Here is a 15,988-nt window from a genome sequence, read left to right as displayed (position 1 = left end):
TATAATCACAAACGGCCAAATCAATGAACACAATCTGGACACAGAAACATCAAACATCCACATAAACTGACAATGTTCTGTACAGTTATTTTGTCTCATTTTGCTTTATTTTATCAACACTTACTATGGTACTATCATGGCTGTTTGGACATAGTAGTATCAAAGTATTACTATGCCACTATACCATTTTCAAAGGGAAATAATTGAAAATATATATTTTAACTTAATAGTTGTGCAAAAAAACAATAAATAATAATAATATAACAGCATAGCATAGGTTTTATGGCTGCACAAAGCTGAAAAATCAGAAGATTATTATAGAAGATAATTACAGTGGCACTTGTACTCTAATTGACAAATATCTGCAAGAAACAGTATGCATTGTTCCTAATTATAGACTTAATGAGAAGCAAATTATTCATCACTGTCTGGCAATTAACCCCAATCTCTTGTCGTCTATTTCACCGTCTCGCACAGTGTGTCTCCAATGAACGAGAACAAAAGGAGCAGCAAGAGATCAGACATTCATCACCTACTAATATCAGTGTTATCAGCCAACAGAGATGAATAATAATAATTAACATGCTGGTATGCAAAAAGTATCTGATGATCATGTAGATCATTAAAATGAAAGTATTAGAAGTGATGCTGTTAGTCAATCTTCACTCGGAGTCACACCTGGCTCAAAACATTTACATACCTCTGACTCTGATAATTTGGCCTCCAGCTCAGACGTCTTCTTCAACTCCATGTCTAGCTGAGTTTTCAAACCCTCAATCTCTTCATTAAGACTCTAGTTTGAAAAAGTAATAATTATATAAATAAATAATTAAAAAAGTATCTTAATAATAAATCAATCAATCAAGTAAATCAGATAAAACATCACTAAAGTCTAACTGAAAAACTGCATTCATGTCATGTCAGAATTAATGTAATTATGAGTTCCTGACTTGCAGTGCGAGTTCACATTGCCGAACTTTTTAGGTTGTTTTTATTTGTATATGTACTAGGGTGTGTAATGGTATATATTCGTCCTGAACCATACGGACAGACGTCACGGTTTGGTGCATACAATCAGACGACGAATACAGTCAGTCACGGCCGATCCACACTCCAGTCCAGAAGTGGGTGCACGCGGTAATACAACTCTGCTTGCTAACCGCCACAATAGGAAAAAGAGCAGAAGAAGAACAGTGCATACGCAAATAACGAGAGCACAAGTCCACTAGAGAGTGTGTACGCGTCGAATGCATCTTTCTGTGCTCATGGACAAAGAAGAATACTTTGAAAGGCTCGTAAACTCAACTGTGCGCGAAACCTTATCAACTATTAATAAGCAGTAATTGCCAACGGCTGAAATCATGTGACTTTGGCGCTCCGAACAGCTGATTCGATACACTGATTCATTTGTGCTCCGATGCTTCCTGAAGCAGTGTTTTGAAATCGGCCATCACTAAATAAGTCGTTATTTTTAAAAATATTCTCGTCGCTTTATAATATTAATATTGAACCACTGTACTCACATGAACCGATTTAAATATGTTTTTAGTACCTTTATGGATCTTGAGAGAGGAAGTGTCATTGCTCCCTATGGAGGCCTCACAGAGCCATCGGATTTCAACTAAAATATCTTAATTTGTGTTCTGAAGATGAACGAAGGTCTTACGGGTGTGGAACGGCATGAGGGTGAGTAATAAATGACAGAATTTTAATTTTTGGGTGAACTAACCCTTTAAGTAAGTAAATGTATTTACCCTAGGGTTAGGATTTGGGTTTGGTTTGGTTTAAGGTTAGTTGCATGTAATTATGCATAATTTATAGTCATTACTATAGTAACTAACTACATGTGTAACAATGACACTGTAAAATCAAGTGGGTTACACTTTACTTTAAGGTGTCTTTGTTACATTGTAATTATACATTTAAGTACTGAGGAATATTAAGTAACTGTGTACTTACTATAGGGTTAGGATTAGGGTTTGGTTTGGTTTAGGGTTAGTTGCATGTAACTATGCATAATTTACTGTTTATTACTATAGTAACTACATGTAACATTTGTAACAATGACACTAAAATAAAGTGTTACCATAAAGTGTTACTGATTTCTTTTCTATTTTTACTATTAATAATTAACAACACAATAAAAACTAATAAACAACAACAACAAAAAACAGCAGATACCTGTATATAATGCACATCCACAGCAAAGTCCAATACATTTGATACATTTTGGCATTACAAGCTTTGCCATGGAAACAAATTATTTCAGAGAGCTTGTACAGATTCTACAGAGATGTCATCTTGTAATTATTTTAATTCTACCATGACACAAACGCAGTGCAAGTTTTTGACAAGATGGATTTAAAGGGATAATGATGATTCTAAACTCATTTTACCTTTATCTGGTTCTTGAAAGTCATGTTCTCTGCGCTCATCTGAAATTTCACTGCAGCGATCTCTTCTCGCGCAGCATCCCGCTCACCCTCTGTTTTGTCCAGCAGCTCTTTTATTTCCAGCAGAGTTTCTGAAAGTTTCTCCGTCTGCTGGAGCTCTTCACGTAGACTAGAGTTTTCTTGCTGAAGAGCCACCAAGCTGGCACTGAGTCGCTCCATTTCCTTCACTCCTTGCTGTTGCAGTTCTTGTATCCGAGCAGTTTCGGCAGCCATTTTTTCCCGGGCCTCTTCCCGCTCTGCGGTGAGTTGGCAAATTGTTATTCCCAGCTCCGCCATTTCTGTGTTGACTCGGTGGAGACACTCTCTGGTCTCAGCATTCTCCAGGACCATCCGTTCATTCTGGGCCTTGAGCTCTACCAGCTCCTCTTGGGCTGAAGTAAGTTCAGCAGTTGTTTTCTTGTGTGCAGATGTCTCCTGGTTCAGTTGCGAAGTTAAGGCTTTAACACATTCGCTGGACTGTAGGAGCTCATTCACATGCAGTCGATTCTGCTCCTCTGCCTGCTTCTTTAATTGCTCAGTCAAAGTCCGCAGTTCTGCACAGGAAGCCTCAGTGACATCAAGCTTTGCTTGAGACTTGTCCTTCTCCTCCACAGCACTGTAAAGTTTAGCCCTGAGATCGAGCACATCCTCTTGAAGCCTAGAAACTTCTTTCACACTCAATCCCAGCTGATCTTCCAGAAGAGTCACTTTTGAGGCCATCTCTTGTGTTTCTTTAGCCTGATATGCACTCTGCTCAAGTTGGACCTTCTCTGCAACCTGCCTCTGGTCCTCAAGACTCCTAATCATCTCTGTTTGTTTAACGAAAGCTCTTTCTGCCTTCGTCTTCTCCATTTCCAAATCCCTCTCCCGACCTTCAAGTTCTTCCACCCTTCCTTGGAGCTCCTCACAGAGCTTCTCCCGGTCCTCCAGTTGGGAATCCTTATCTTTAAGCTGTGCGGTCAGGTTTTCCTCGTTGCATTTTGCAGCTCCAAGACTCTTCTCAAGTTCAGCAATCTGGCTGTTGATGTTGCGTATCTCCTCCTGCATAGCTGTGAGAGCCGCTTTAAGAGTGACCTGAACCTCCATGAGGTCCTTGTTCTCCAGCTCCAGTTGGCGAATTGAGCTCTCGGATTCCTCTAACTGCATGTTGGCCTTATGCAGCCTCTCATCCAGACTCCTGTTCTCCTCTCTCATCCGCTGCTCTCGTTCACCCACTGTCACTTTCGCGTCATCAATTTGCGCTCGCAACTGCTTCTCTGAGGCCCTCAATCCAGCCAGCTCACTCTCCAGGGAAGATTTGTTTTCAAGCAGCTCCTTCTTGGTGTCCTCATTCTTGCTCATCGTCTGGAGGAACTTGCCGTTTTGCTCCATAAGCATGGCACAGCTATCTTTGTATTCATCAATCTTTTTAGCCTGTTCTTTAGTGCTGTTCTCCAGTTCAGATATGGTTACCATCAAATTCTGTTTCTCCCTATTAAGCTTCTCCAATTCCTTCTCCAGAAACTGGACTTTCTTGGAACTGGCGAGAAGATCAGATTCTTTAGCCTTCAGCTGTGTCCGCAATCTTTGCAGTTGCCCTTCCAGACCACTCATCTTCTTCTCAAGCTCTTCTTTATCCTCTTGCATTCCCTTCCTCTCCACTTTGGCCTGCTTTTCCATAGTTTCCAGAGAGCGCTGGAGATCTTGCAGTTGCCTTTGCAGGTTGCTGGTCTCTTTCTCTCGCACTGCAAGAGCCCCTTGGAGTTTGTCCATGACGTTACGGTGCTCTTCTGCCCTGGTCTGTAGTTGTTTACCCTTCTCCATCCAAGCTGCCATTTTTACCTCAGCCTCTTTGAGTTCTTCATCCTTCATTCTGACTTTCTCAGCTAGTTGTTCTGCCTGTCTCCTCCTCTCCTCTCCTTCTGCCAGAGCATCTATCCTCCCCTTCTCAGCTTCTTTTAATTCATTTAACAACTCGTGAATCTTCTGGGCAGAGTTGAAGTCACTGGCCGCCCTCTGGCCTTTCTCATCCAATACTCCGTCAAGCCTTGCCATCAATTCCTCATTTTTACGCTCTGCTGCTGCCAACATTTCCTGAAGGTCCTTATGAGAGGCCTCTCTGATGGTCTCACGTCCCCTCAAGACCTCCAGCTCATGGGATAGGGCCCGTTCGCTCTCAGCTAGCACCTCCAGGTTCCGCTGGAGCTCCTGATGGTTACCCTGGGCAGCTAGAGAGACATCCAGCTGCCTTTGGAGTTCCACCACAACCCCACGGAGTTCACCCGCCTCGGTGCCTAACTGATGCACCTGGTCAAGGAACTCTCTTTGCTTTAATTCAGACTGGTCCAGCTCCAGACGGAGTTCGTCTATAGCACTGATGGAAGAATCATTTAGTCCACTGGAGTTTTGCACAGACATGTCTGATAGAAGCCCAGGTCCAAAGTCTGGACTCCCAGGGAACTCATGGGCCTGCTACAAGGTTTGGGAGAAAGAGAGAAAATACACCGAGAGAGTGCTTCAAGTTGAATCAGAGCAGATTTGAGACAAACAATGCCATCTACTGGATATAAAACTGGTGCAAATGTTTGTAAGTTTAGAATGACACATGAAAAACAATAAGCATGTAATATATTCAATATTTTTTAACTTTTATTTTATTTAAAGCTATAGGGACCTACTACAGATGTGCTGGTACCTGTGAGTATGTGCTGGCCAGACTGTTGATGCTGGAACTACGACTCGGTGGTTTCCACATGTGACTTGGAGAGCTAGTCATTCCCAGTGTCCTCCTGTGATACATTTGTTTAATCAACTTTAAATTAACTGAAATGAACATCAATCAGCTTATTAAAATACATTCATACACATATTATTTCCAGTCAGGGCAAATACACCATAAATACCAAATTGCAAATGGACCATAAACTAGTAACATTATATGTATGCCAGTGTATTTGTGTTAGTCTACTATTGATGTTGTATTTATATAAAAAAACTGCAAAAATTACAGTGTGCTCTTACCTTGCAAATGTGGGCCATTCTGAGTCAAGGTCATGACCCCTGGATGCCACATCAAATTGAACATCATTGAGCTCATAGAGGTAATTAATGATGTCCACACTGAGATGGGGTTTGAGAAATGGACTCCGGGAATTATACCAGTCACTGCAGAAGAACACCATTTCAGAAAAAAGGCTTTAGAAAACCATGTCCAACTCAAGTCTAACATACTATCCATCCTAAATGGCATGAGAAATAAGAATTATGGTGTCCCAAATCATATTACATTGCAAACAGAAAGGTACTTGGATGATTTATTATTTAAAGTAGATTTGAAAATGCACATTCTTGTATGCATTTATAGTCAACATTACCCATAACAGATGCATAGTAGATTATGACAATTCACTTTTTACTAGATCTTAGTACCTAACATGCAAATGCAAACAGTGTGCAGATAAGAGGTCTGTAGTCAGACACATTATGTATGTCCTAAAATTCACATGTTGTCAAACTAATAAAGTATGAACTTCTGCATTACAAGCATAGTACATACTTTACATGCACAGTTGACGCAACTGGAATGCAGCCTTAATTGTAGATCCCTAAGGATGCATACATTGGAAAGAAGACTGCCAAATTATCTACAGGTTAAGTGCAAACTTTTAGGCTAGCAAAAATGATATTGCCATTTGCTCATCACAAACGCTGCATTGTATGACAATTAATCAGTCTGTATTAAAAATAAGGAAGCAGGCATGTATAGGACACACCCATTAACCTGGAGTAAATATAATATTGTTTTCTTCAAACAGGGAAGCTAATTTTAAGAAGTAAAACTATGTGGGAAGCACTCTCAGTATTGTTTCTACTGAATCAAGCTGTGTGATGTAAATAGTACTGTAACTAGTACATGCGGAAATTACTGTATGTATGAGTTTTCACCTTTTTTGGTTTAGATGGTGAACCTGGCATGTTTTTACATATTCATGCCTCTACACTGAAGCCACAACAGATTTTACCATAATCACTAAAATGCTGCATGAAAACTTCAATGTTCAATTTATCATATAAATTTTTGATATGGGTAGCTGAATTCTGGACAATTTGGTCATTTGATGAAATTAATAAACTTCCATAGAGAATATAATTTTTTAAAATTACAATTTTAATGATTTATAAAGTAACAGAATTAATTTACTTTACATTAATTGATTATTGCATACAATGTACATACACATTTATGTATTTTTATTCATTGCATGTTTATGTATTTTCATTAGTTTATAATGTTTGTTTTGTTTAAGATTGTTTTAATATATAAAACACTCGGACCAACTTTTAATGGTGCAGTATAAAATAAAGGTTATTATTAAATTATTAATTATTATGAATTATTATTATTATAATTAACATGGGAAAAAAATATTTGCACTTAATAAAATATACAGTACAGTCCAAAAGTTTGGAACCACTAAGATTTTTAATGTTTTTAAAAGAAGTTTCGTCTGCTCACCAAGGCTACATTTATTTAATTAAAAATACAGTAAAAAACAGTAATATTGTGAAATATTATAACAATTTAAAATAATTGTGTACTATTTAAATATATTTGACAAAGTAATTTATTCCTGTGATGCAAAGCTGAATTTTCAGCATCGTTACTCCAGTCTTCAGTGTCACATGATCCTTCAGAAATCATTCTAATATGCCGATTTGCTGCTCAATAAACATTTATGATTATTTTCAATGTTGAAAACAGTTGTGTACTTTTTTTTCAGGATTCTTGATGAATAGAAAGTTCAAAAGAACAGCATTTATCTGAAATACAAAGCTTCTGTAGCATTATACACTACCGTTCAAAAGTTTGGGGTCAGTAAGAATTTTTATTTTTTTTAAAAGAAATTAAAGAAATGAATACTTTTATTCAGCAAGGATGCATTAAATCAATCAAAAGTGGCAGTAAAGACATTTATAATGTTACAAAAGATTAGATTTCAGATAAACACTGTTCTTTTGAACTTTCTATTCATCAAATAATCCTGAAAAAAAATATTGTACACAAATATTTTGTACAATTGTACACATTAAATGTTTCTTGAGCAGCAGATCAGCATATTAGAATGATTTCTGAAGGATCATGTGACACTGAAGACTGGAGTAATGACGCTGAAAATTCAGCTTTGCATCACAGGAATAAATTACTTTGTCAAATATATTCAAATAGAAAACAGTTATTTTAAATTGTAATAATATTTCACAATATTACTGTTTTTTACTGTATTTTTAATTAAATAAATGTAGCCTTGGTGAGCAGACGAAACTTCTTTTAAAAACATTAAAAATCTTAGTGGTTCCAAACTTTTGGACTGTACTGTAAATCTGTAAAATAAATAAGAAAATAAATAAGATTTATACTTTAGATTGCAACTTCTTAATTCTGTAATTCCTTAGGGCTGCCCCCTAATAGTCAACTAACCGTTAGTCGAATAGAAGAGGCTTAGTCAATCAAAATTAGTATTAGTCGAAGAAAAAAACCTCCACAGGAAGTGGCGAAATTATATAACCCTTCGGCTGATTTTTAAAGTGTTACATAAACAGGACAGGTACTGTATACATATACATAGATGTAATATGTAAAAAAAAAAAAAAAACTTGGAATCTTGGAAACAGCCATTTTGCTTTAATATTTGAATTCAGCACATCAAAACACATAATAAATAGCACATTTTATCTCTGAAGCCGAAGACTTCTAAAACAATTGTAGACCAGTGTAATTAAAAATTGCCATATATAAGCTACAGGCCTATATTCATATTTTTTCATACACCTACACTGCTATTCAAAAGTTTGGGATCTGTAAGATTTTTAATGTTTTTAAAAAAAGTCTCTTCTGTTCACCAAGGCTGCATTTGTTTGATTAAAAATACAAAAAAACTACAAAATAACATACAATTTAAAATAACTGTTTTCTTTTTGAATTTTAAGCGCATGGTCTGAAGCACATGGAGCAGGTGCACTTAGGGCTTGTCCAAATCGACTTTTGCTAGTTTAAACACAGAAAAAATGGTCGGCGCTCCGGGCACATGGTCCAAAAGGGTTGTACCTAGTCTCTTAATGAGTCATGGGTGTGTTTTGGGCGTAATGTGCAATAAACCAATCAGAGTGTCATCTTCCATTCCCTTCAAAAGCCAGGTGCGGATTCGCTATTTACATGGCGGAATATAGACACCCTCAACCTGACGAGTCAGTTAAAATACATGTGTGTATTGCCACGACTGGTCAAATAATTAGCCAATTTCATTCGACATTACTGCAAAAAGGTAATTCTGATAAATGCAATGACTATCCATTATGACATGTAGGCATTTTTATCTTTATGTACACAATAATAATCTTTTACATTGTAATCCTTTTATTTTTAATATTTGGCATGTTTGTCACTGTGTGTGTGACAAGCAGAGTGTACGTGTGTTGTGCACCCGCCAATAGGCACATATTACTAACTCGCCCTTTAAATAACAAAAAAAATACTGCGGCATTGATTTCAGACCAAGGTTTATGTTGGTCAATGGTGCAGTTGTTTTCAGTTGCCTCAAAATAGCAACACGCCAACAATGCACCTGAACACACCTTGTTTTCAGACCAGCATGCCCATGGGCGAACAGATGGGCGCGAGTGCATTTGCTATTTGAACAATGTGGCACAGGACATGAAAATAACAACTGCGTCTGGCTGAAACTAGCAAAAAACACTTGCATCGCGCCTGGCGTCGCATTGCGCCGGGTGTATGATAGGGCCCTAAAACTGTGAATACTAAATTCCATGTTTGTGAAGATGACAGGTAAGGTGACAGTGAGGTGTTACCTGGTGACCCTGTTGTTCATGAGGCACTGCTGGAGAGTGTCAGCCAGCCGCTGATGCACCAGCGAGTAACGGATAAATGCTCTGCCCTTACCCAGAGACGTCTTCAGCTGACACAGAAAAAGAACAAAGCTTTCACCATCGCTCAAGTATCAAGAGGCCCAAAAACATATTAGACACTATTAGACACTTTTATGATATTAGATAAACTAAACATTTTTACATTTCCTGAAGAAAATGCCCATACCAAACTCACTATTATGATGCAAGGATGTTCTGGGTGTTGCTAAGAGGTTGCTAGGATGTTTTGGGTGATTAGGTGATTTTTGGGTGAAGGATTTTTATATACATTAGTAATTAATGCTTTTCGATAGGCAGTATTTTCCTAACTTAAACTGATGGATGTTGGTCTTTCTGTGTAGTATAATTAAATACCTTTTAACTGCATATGCAACACACAGACTATAACCAGCACTCCATAAACACTAACTTGGACAATTCACCCACTTACTGTTACATCAAATTCTGCCACCGAAACTAGCCACAATACAGGAGGAAGAAACTGGTAAACAGTTCAGAATCAAGACAATACAAATGATTCTGACATGATTCTGAGGACAATATCAGTGAGAAGTCATGTGGAAGTGGTACTTTTAAAAAGAACATGGCATTTAAATCAGCATATCATACGGGCAAACAAAGGAGAACCTAATCAATAGTATCAGTAAAATCTCTCATATTTCAATGAGAAACCGGAACTATACAAAGCCGATAGGAAGGTTTGTTAAAACAAAAGGTGTGAGTCTACAGGAATGCTTTGGTAATAGATGTCCACTTCTACAACACATAATAAAAAAGGCTTGGTTAACTAATAACATGGACATTTATTGGTTTAATATATATATATATATCCATATGCAACCAAAACATTGCATTATAACATTAATCACTTTTTTGCAGATGACTACAATAGTCACATGGTGTGACAAATTGTTATTAACAGTACATATAATATTGTCTCTCAATTATTATGAGATTACAAAAGTAAAAATTATTTTGTTATAATTATAAATTAATAATTATTATTTAGTCCTGTCAAATCATGATTTCATAATGTGTGTGTATATATTTATTTATATTATTTATGTGTGTATGTCTGTGTGTGTGTGTGTGTGTGTGTGTGTGTGTATATATATATATATATATATATATATATATATATATATATACACACACACACATATGTATTAGTGCTGTCAAACAAATAATCACATCCAAAATAAGTTTGTTTACATAACATATGTGTACTGTGTATATTTATTATGTATATATAAATACATAATAAATGTGTGCAGCTAGCTATATATATATATATATATATATATATATATATATATATATATATATATATATATATATATATATATATACAATTTATATTACATATAAATATTTTGTATCTAAATATAATATATTTTGTTAAATATATACATGCATGTGTATGTATTTATATATACATAATAAATATACACAGTACACACATATTATGTAAACACAAACTTTTATTTTGGATGTGATTAATCGCGATTAATTGTTTGACAGCACTAGTATAAATATATGTGCATGTATACACACACAGACATACAGTATATTTAATATATATAAATGTAATAATATATATACACACTGTTACATGTTTAGTTTCTTTGTTCATGTTTATAGTTTGTTTTGATCAGTTTTCATGTCCTTTCTGTCTTAAGTTTCTTAGTCAGCTTTCTTATCTATTAGTTCAGTTCACCTCATTTGCCTGTCTGTCTGTCTCCTAGGTTACAGATTTGATTAGAGTCCTTAGTTCAGGAGTTTCTTGTTAATTAGTCTCGTTAGCTCCTCAGTTTGCTGTGTATATTATCACTTAGTTTCAGTCTGTTCTTTGTCTTGTGTTGATGTTATTTTGATGGTGTTTTTGCTGTGAAATTCTCCTAATTATTCTCCTGTTCGTGTTGGTTACTAAATTAAAAGTTCTATGCAAAGATTTCCTTTGTCGTGCGCTTCATATCAGACACACACCGTGACACACATTATGTAAACAAACTTTTATGTCAGATGCGATTAATCGCGATAAATCCATATGAAATGCTGTGGTTGTCAATACTGATATAAATAATTTAATTGTTATTTAATTAGTTGGAATTATAAAAACAAAAAAAATTATAAAAATGTTTTTAGATGCAATATAGCTTATCACGCAGAGCAATGCTGCTCAGATGTTTGTTAGAGATGTGCACGAGACAGATGCTTACCTCTGGAATTGATTTAACAAAGCGGATTCCATCATTTGCTCCTTTGATTTTGGCCAGGCAGTCGCTGAAATAATCCCAGTAGTCTTTTTTATACCCCAGAAATGTTGTTTTCTCCTTCTGGTCGAACTGAGCAAGATAATAATAACATAACACCTCAGATAAATGACAGAGAAACACCTTAAAAACAGACTCAAAGAAGTTTAAATGGAAAATTTTCAAGTCCTTTTGGGACTGGAGTAGGGCCTTTGAGTATGTCCGTATGAGCCACTTCACAATTGGTATTAACATGTTGTGGGTGATCAGATCCCAAGAGATCGGCAGAGACAATTGCTATTTACACCTGATATTAACATGCATCTCCTGTGATCACTTGTGTTTGGGTTTAATCAAAATGAGATTTTCTGATTATGTGACTAAATACAATCAGTCACTGCATGTTGATAATGCACAAATAATAAGGCACCAACTTGCTGCCAACTTGACTTCAATCTCACTACAAAAGCATAATTTCAGTGCACAGATCTGCAACCTCTGAATCTATGATTTCTGGCCCAAAGTTAAATCCACACATAACAGTAAGGTTTAAAACCCTTATTTTAACACAATGGTTGACTGGCGGGCGAGTATGTGGTCCTTTTTTGTTGATCAGGCAAAACTTGAAATGATTTGAGATGATGATACCACAGTTTTTTTGCAGAGCTGATTTGACTTTGTTTCATGACTGACGAATTTTCAACATTTATTGAACTGAACTGACTCAAAGTGAATAACGACACTATTGTCTTCTGTAGAGCTGCTTATAGCTGAACTGTAGTTATTTCATAATTGATATGAAACTTTCTTAAAGAATTAGTTCACCCAAAAATGAAAATTATCCTATAAGCTACTCACCCTCAAGCCATCCTAGGTGTAAAAGGTTATACTATGTTTATAAACTATAATCACTGGTTTTCAGCAACGCCCGTGCTCGTTTTCACGAGAGAGTCAAGTTCTGGCGGAAGGGTGACCTCTGACCCAACGTTATTATGGGATAATTTTCTTTTTTGGGTGAACTATTTCTTTAAAGGGGTCCTTGATTATGATTTCACCTTTTTAACTTTAGTTAGTGTGTAATGTTGCTGTTTGAGCATAAAAACATCTGCAAAGCTACGACGCTCAAAGTTCAATGCAAAGGGAGATATTTTCTTTTACAGAAATCACTTTTTAAGGACTACAACAAACAGCTAGTAGAGACTACAACGAGCTTCTTCCTGGGTTGGTGACATCACTTACCAACACTTAAATTTACATAAACCCCGCCCCCGAGAACACTCAACAAAGGGGGTGGGGCCATGTTGGGCAGCTTTAGAGAAGAGGAAGAGTTGTTGTAGTAGAGTGTTGTTGTCATGCCGTCATTTTACGCCGGACTGCTTCACAAACGAGGGTCAATTCATGCTGGATTTGCACAAAAGATGAACATGACGGCACATGCTAGTGGATGAGTCGAATCAACTCCACAGCAACTACATAAATTTATCCACTAACCATTCAGAAACGTCCAGTTTCATTCTAAAAGTTGTAACTTCTTCCTGAGTCTCTCCATCAGTGTCGACTCCGGTTTGAACAATGTAAGGCTGAACGCCGTTACTGACAATCCTCATTTTGGCTGCGTGAGATTCTCCAGCTTTGTTGTTGTTGAGCTGTTAAAGCTCCGCCCTCTTCTGGAAAGGTGGCCGGGAGCAGCAGCTCATTTGCATTTAAAGGGACACACACAAAAATGGCGTGTTTTTGCTCACACCCAAATAGGGGCAAATTTGACAAGCTAAATTGAAAAATATCCATATTTGAAACTTTATAAACTACAATCATTGGCTTCCAGCAAGGACCGTGCCCGAATTAAATGAGAGAGTCGAGTTCCGACGGTAGGTTGACCTCTGACCCGACGTATGATGTTCATGTGGTTTGGCATTTTTCATTAAAATTTCTCATTTTAGACTTCGTTTTAGAGTCAATTCTCAGATAAAAATTATTTTTTGGGTGAACTATTCCTTTAACTGAACTGACTTCAGCAGAATTATGACACTATTGTCTTTTTAGCATGAATTTTGTTTGCATCATTGGTCATTATTTTCCTGTTTATCTCTCTAAAGTTGCTTTGAAACACATCTGTATTGTATAAAGCGCTATATACATAAAAGTGACTTGACTTGATCAAGAGGATGCATGAGAATTTACACAACAAATGCCATGTGGCCACATGTATTTCAGAGTGATCGCCGTTTACACTTGTTTACTGCGTCTAGATGTCTCTGACCTGAAGCAGGTACTCCAGTTTGTAGGAAAACTTGTGCAGGTTGGAGCTGTCATCTGTAATGGGCTCGCCGTTCTCTTTATACTCCTTTGTGAGTTCTGATACAGCATCTATGAGAAAAGACCATCCAAAATTACATAAGGATATTTTAAAACAATTACAGAGCAATACACTGTGACTAACAATGATCACAAACAACAAAACCCCAATTTTATAGTCATTATAAAAAGGTTGAAGAACAGTTTTTTCCTCCTCCTTAAGCCCCTTTTGGTTATTTTTACTCCACGCGCCTTTCATCCACCTCAGGAACTGAAACGGCACACATGAGGGATGAACTCTGATTCGCAGGTCTCTCTCAGTTTGCATTTCTCTTTCCCCCGTGTTGAAAGCCAGCGCCCTGCGGATCGCACATGCTCCACCGTGGACCACCGTTTACTCTCTAAACAACAGCTCTGCCTCTTTCATGAAGACAAACACACATCCGTACCGTGCAGATCTCTGATAATCCTTTGGATCTGACCCTCCCCAACTGCAGCACCAGCGGCCATGGTCTGACTAGCTTCCTGCCAACGGGGTCAAGAGGTCATCTGTAGTGTGCTGAGTAAAAGAATCACAGTGACAATGGATAACTGGCATTTGACATGCATGCTATATTTATTTACACATGATATAGCATTAATATCAGTGATTTTAAGTGGTGTTTGCTATGTCAAGCACCACTAGTGCTCATCCTTAGGGTTGATTGTACATTATAATGTTTTGACAAAACTCTGGATTAACATTTTAATGTATGAATGCTTTTTTTGTTGTTTAAATAGTGCAGATTAATAATATTGGCGATCATATTGGTAAGAATTATTGACGATAATCAGGCCCGGTACAAGCTAAAACACAGTAAATCAAACCCACTTCTCTAATCTATATTGAGAGCTGATTTAAACAGTAATTCTGAGGAACAAAATAATAAGAATAACAGCAATAACCAAACTTTGAATGTTATTTTGATGGTGTTATATATATATATGATACATATATACACACACATACATACACAGACAGCTTTTTACCCATATTAGTTCTTCTTTACTAGCCAAATGACATTTCTGCGTCTATTTTTTGTTTATGAGAAGTTATGACTACCCAGAATTATAAATATCAAGTTTCAGAATCATCACACACGACATTTAACCCCTCAGAGTGGTTAAAAGACCTTCGAGAGAAACAATAACATGCATATTTCCTATAGAGTACTGTGCGATTATACAGCAACAACACTAGAAACAGCTGCTTCTGAAATGTAAACAAACATGAATGTTCGCGTTCTTCCTTTGACTTATACTGTATTGTTTGAATTCAAATGACAGAGTTTTTTGGAAAAGCGTCTTTTGTTGTTATAGAAACTAGATTTTTTTTTAATAAATAACGAAAAGAAGTTTCACTGTGTATAAAAGTTCTGTCAAGAATTCAAAGGCGTCAACACAGCAAGTCACGCGCAGTATGATATGTCAATATTTACTCCGAATAAACGCTGTTTTAGGCTGAAGTCAACATGTATGTATTACAGCTGGAAGTTTGTTAAACCTTGATGAAGGTCTTGAAAGTGATAAAATAAACTGACATACTTGGGCTTTTGTGAGAATCCCGTCAAATCCACTTTTAGTTTACCATTATACATTACAACCTAGCATGCTAGTCTATTGATTGACAGAAATTTCCGCCAAGGAGGGCGGGCTTCAGAGCCGAGTTCATTTTTTATTGGACTACTGAATAAAGCCCCGCCTACAGTTTGGTTAAGCGCACAAGACGTGCCATTCATTGTATATGGCGGCATTATAATGCCATTAATAACCGAGCGCACAACTGATGCTTGCGCGCGCAGTAAATCACTTCCGCGAGAGGATAGCAGATCAGGGGTGCGTTTCCCAAAGCGAACTATGGTCGCAAGTTCCGTCGTTACCAATAGAGTTCAATGGGACTTACGACCATGGTTCACCAACGATGCTTTCGGGAAACGCACCCCTGCACGCGAGGAAACGGGAGCCCGCGAGCTCGTTTTAAACATGTATATCAGTTCTGAGAACTACAGAAATGTGAAAAGTGTGATTCTAAATCCAAAATTGCTT

General features: G+C 37.0%; 1 protein-coding gene across 1 annotated transcript in view; it reads right to left on the bottom strand.

The window, feature by feature from the left end:
- The window catches only part of fyco1a (FYVE and coiled-coil domain autophagy adaptor 1a), a 32,420-nt gene extending 16,787 nt beyond the window's left edge, over nucleotides 1-15,633 (bottom strand). Inside the window, exons 1-9 of the mRNA XM_048177193.1 lie at nucleotides 15,488-15,633; nucleotides 14,353-14,462; nucleotides 13,869-13,975; nucleotides 11,576-11,701; nucleotides 9,279-9,385; nucleotides 5,433-5,576; nucleotides 5,107-5,200; nucleotides 2,397-4,883; nucleotides 701-793 (exon numbers count right to left, since the gene is read on the bottom strand). Of these exons, the coding sequence (XP_048033150.1) occupies nucleotides 701-793; nucleotides 2,397-4,883; nucleotides 5,107-5,200; nucleotides 5,433-5,576; nucleotides 9,279-9,385; nucleotides 11,576-11,701; nucleotides 13,869-13,975; nucleotides 14,353-14,413 (3,219 nt within the window). The 5' untranslated portion in view covers nucleotides 14,414-14,462; nucleotides 15,488-15,633. The remainder of the gene's footprint in view (nucleotides 1-700; nucleotides 794-2,396; nucleotides 4,884-5,106; nucleotides 5,201-5,432; nucleotides 5,577-9,278; nucleotides 9,386-11,575; nucleotides 11,702-13,868; nucleotides 13,976-14,352; nucleotides 14,463-15,487) is intronic.
- Between the last annotated feature and the right edge of the window lie 355 nt (nucleotides 15,634-15,988).

The sequence above is a fragment of the Megalobrama amblycephala genome, linkage group LG24, assembly GCF_018812025.1.
Source record: "Megalobrama amblycephala isolate DHTTF-2021 linkage group LG24, ASM1881202v1, whole genome shotgun sequence".
Classification (NCBI taxonomy): Eukaryota; Metazoa; Chordata; class Actinopteri; order Cypriniformes; family Xenocyprididae; genus Megalobrama; species Megalobrama amblycephala.
This window is presented reverse-complemented; position numbering and strand designations above follow the sequence as displayed.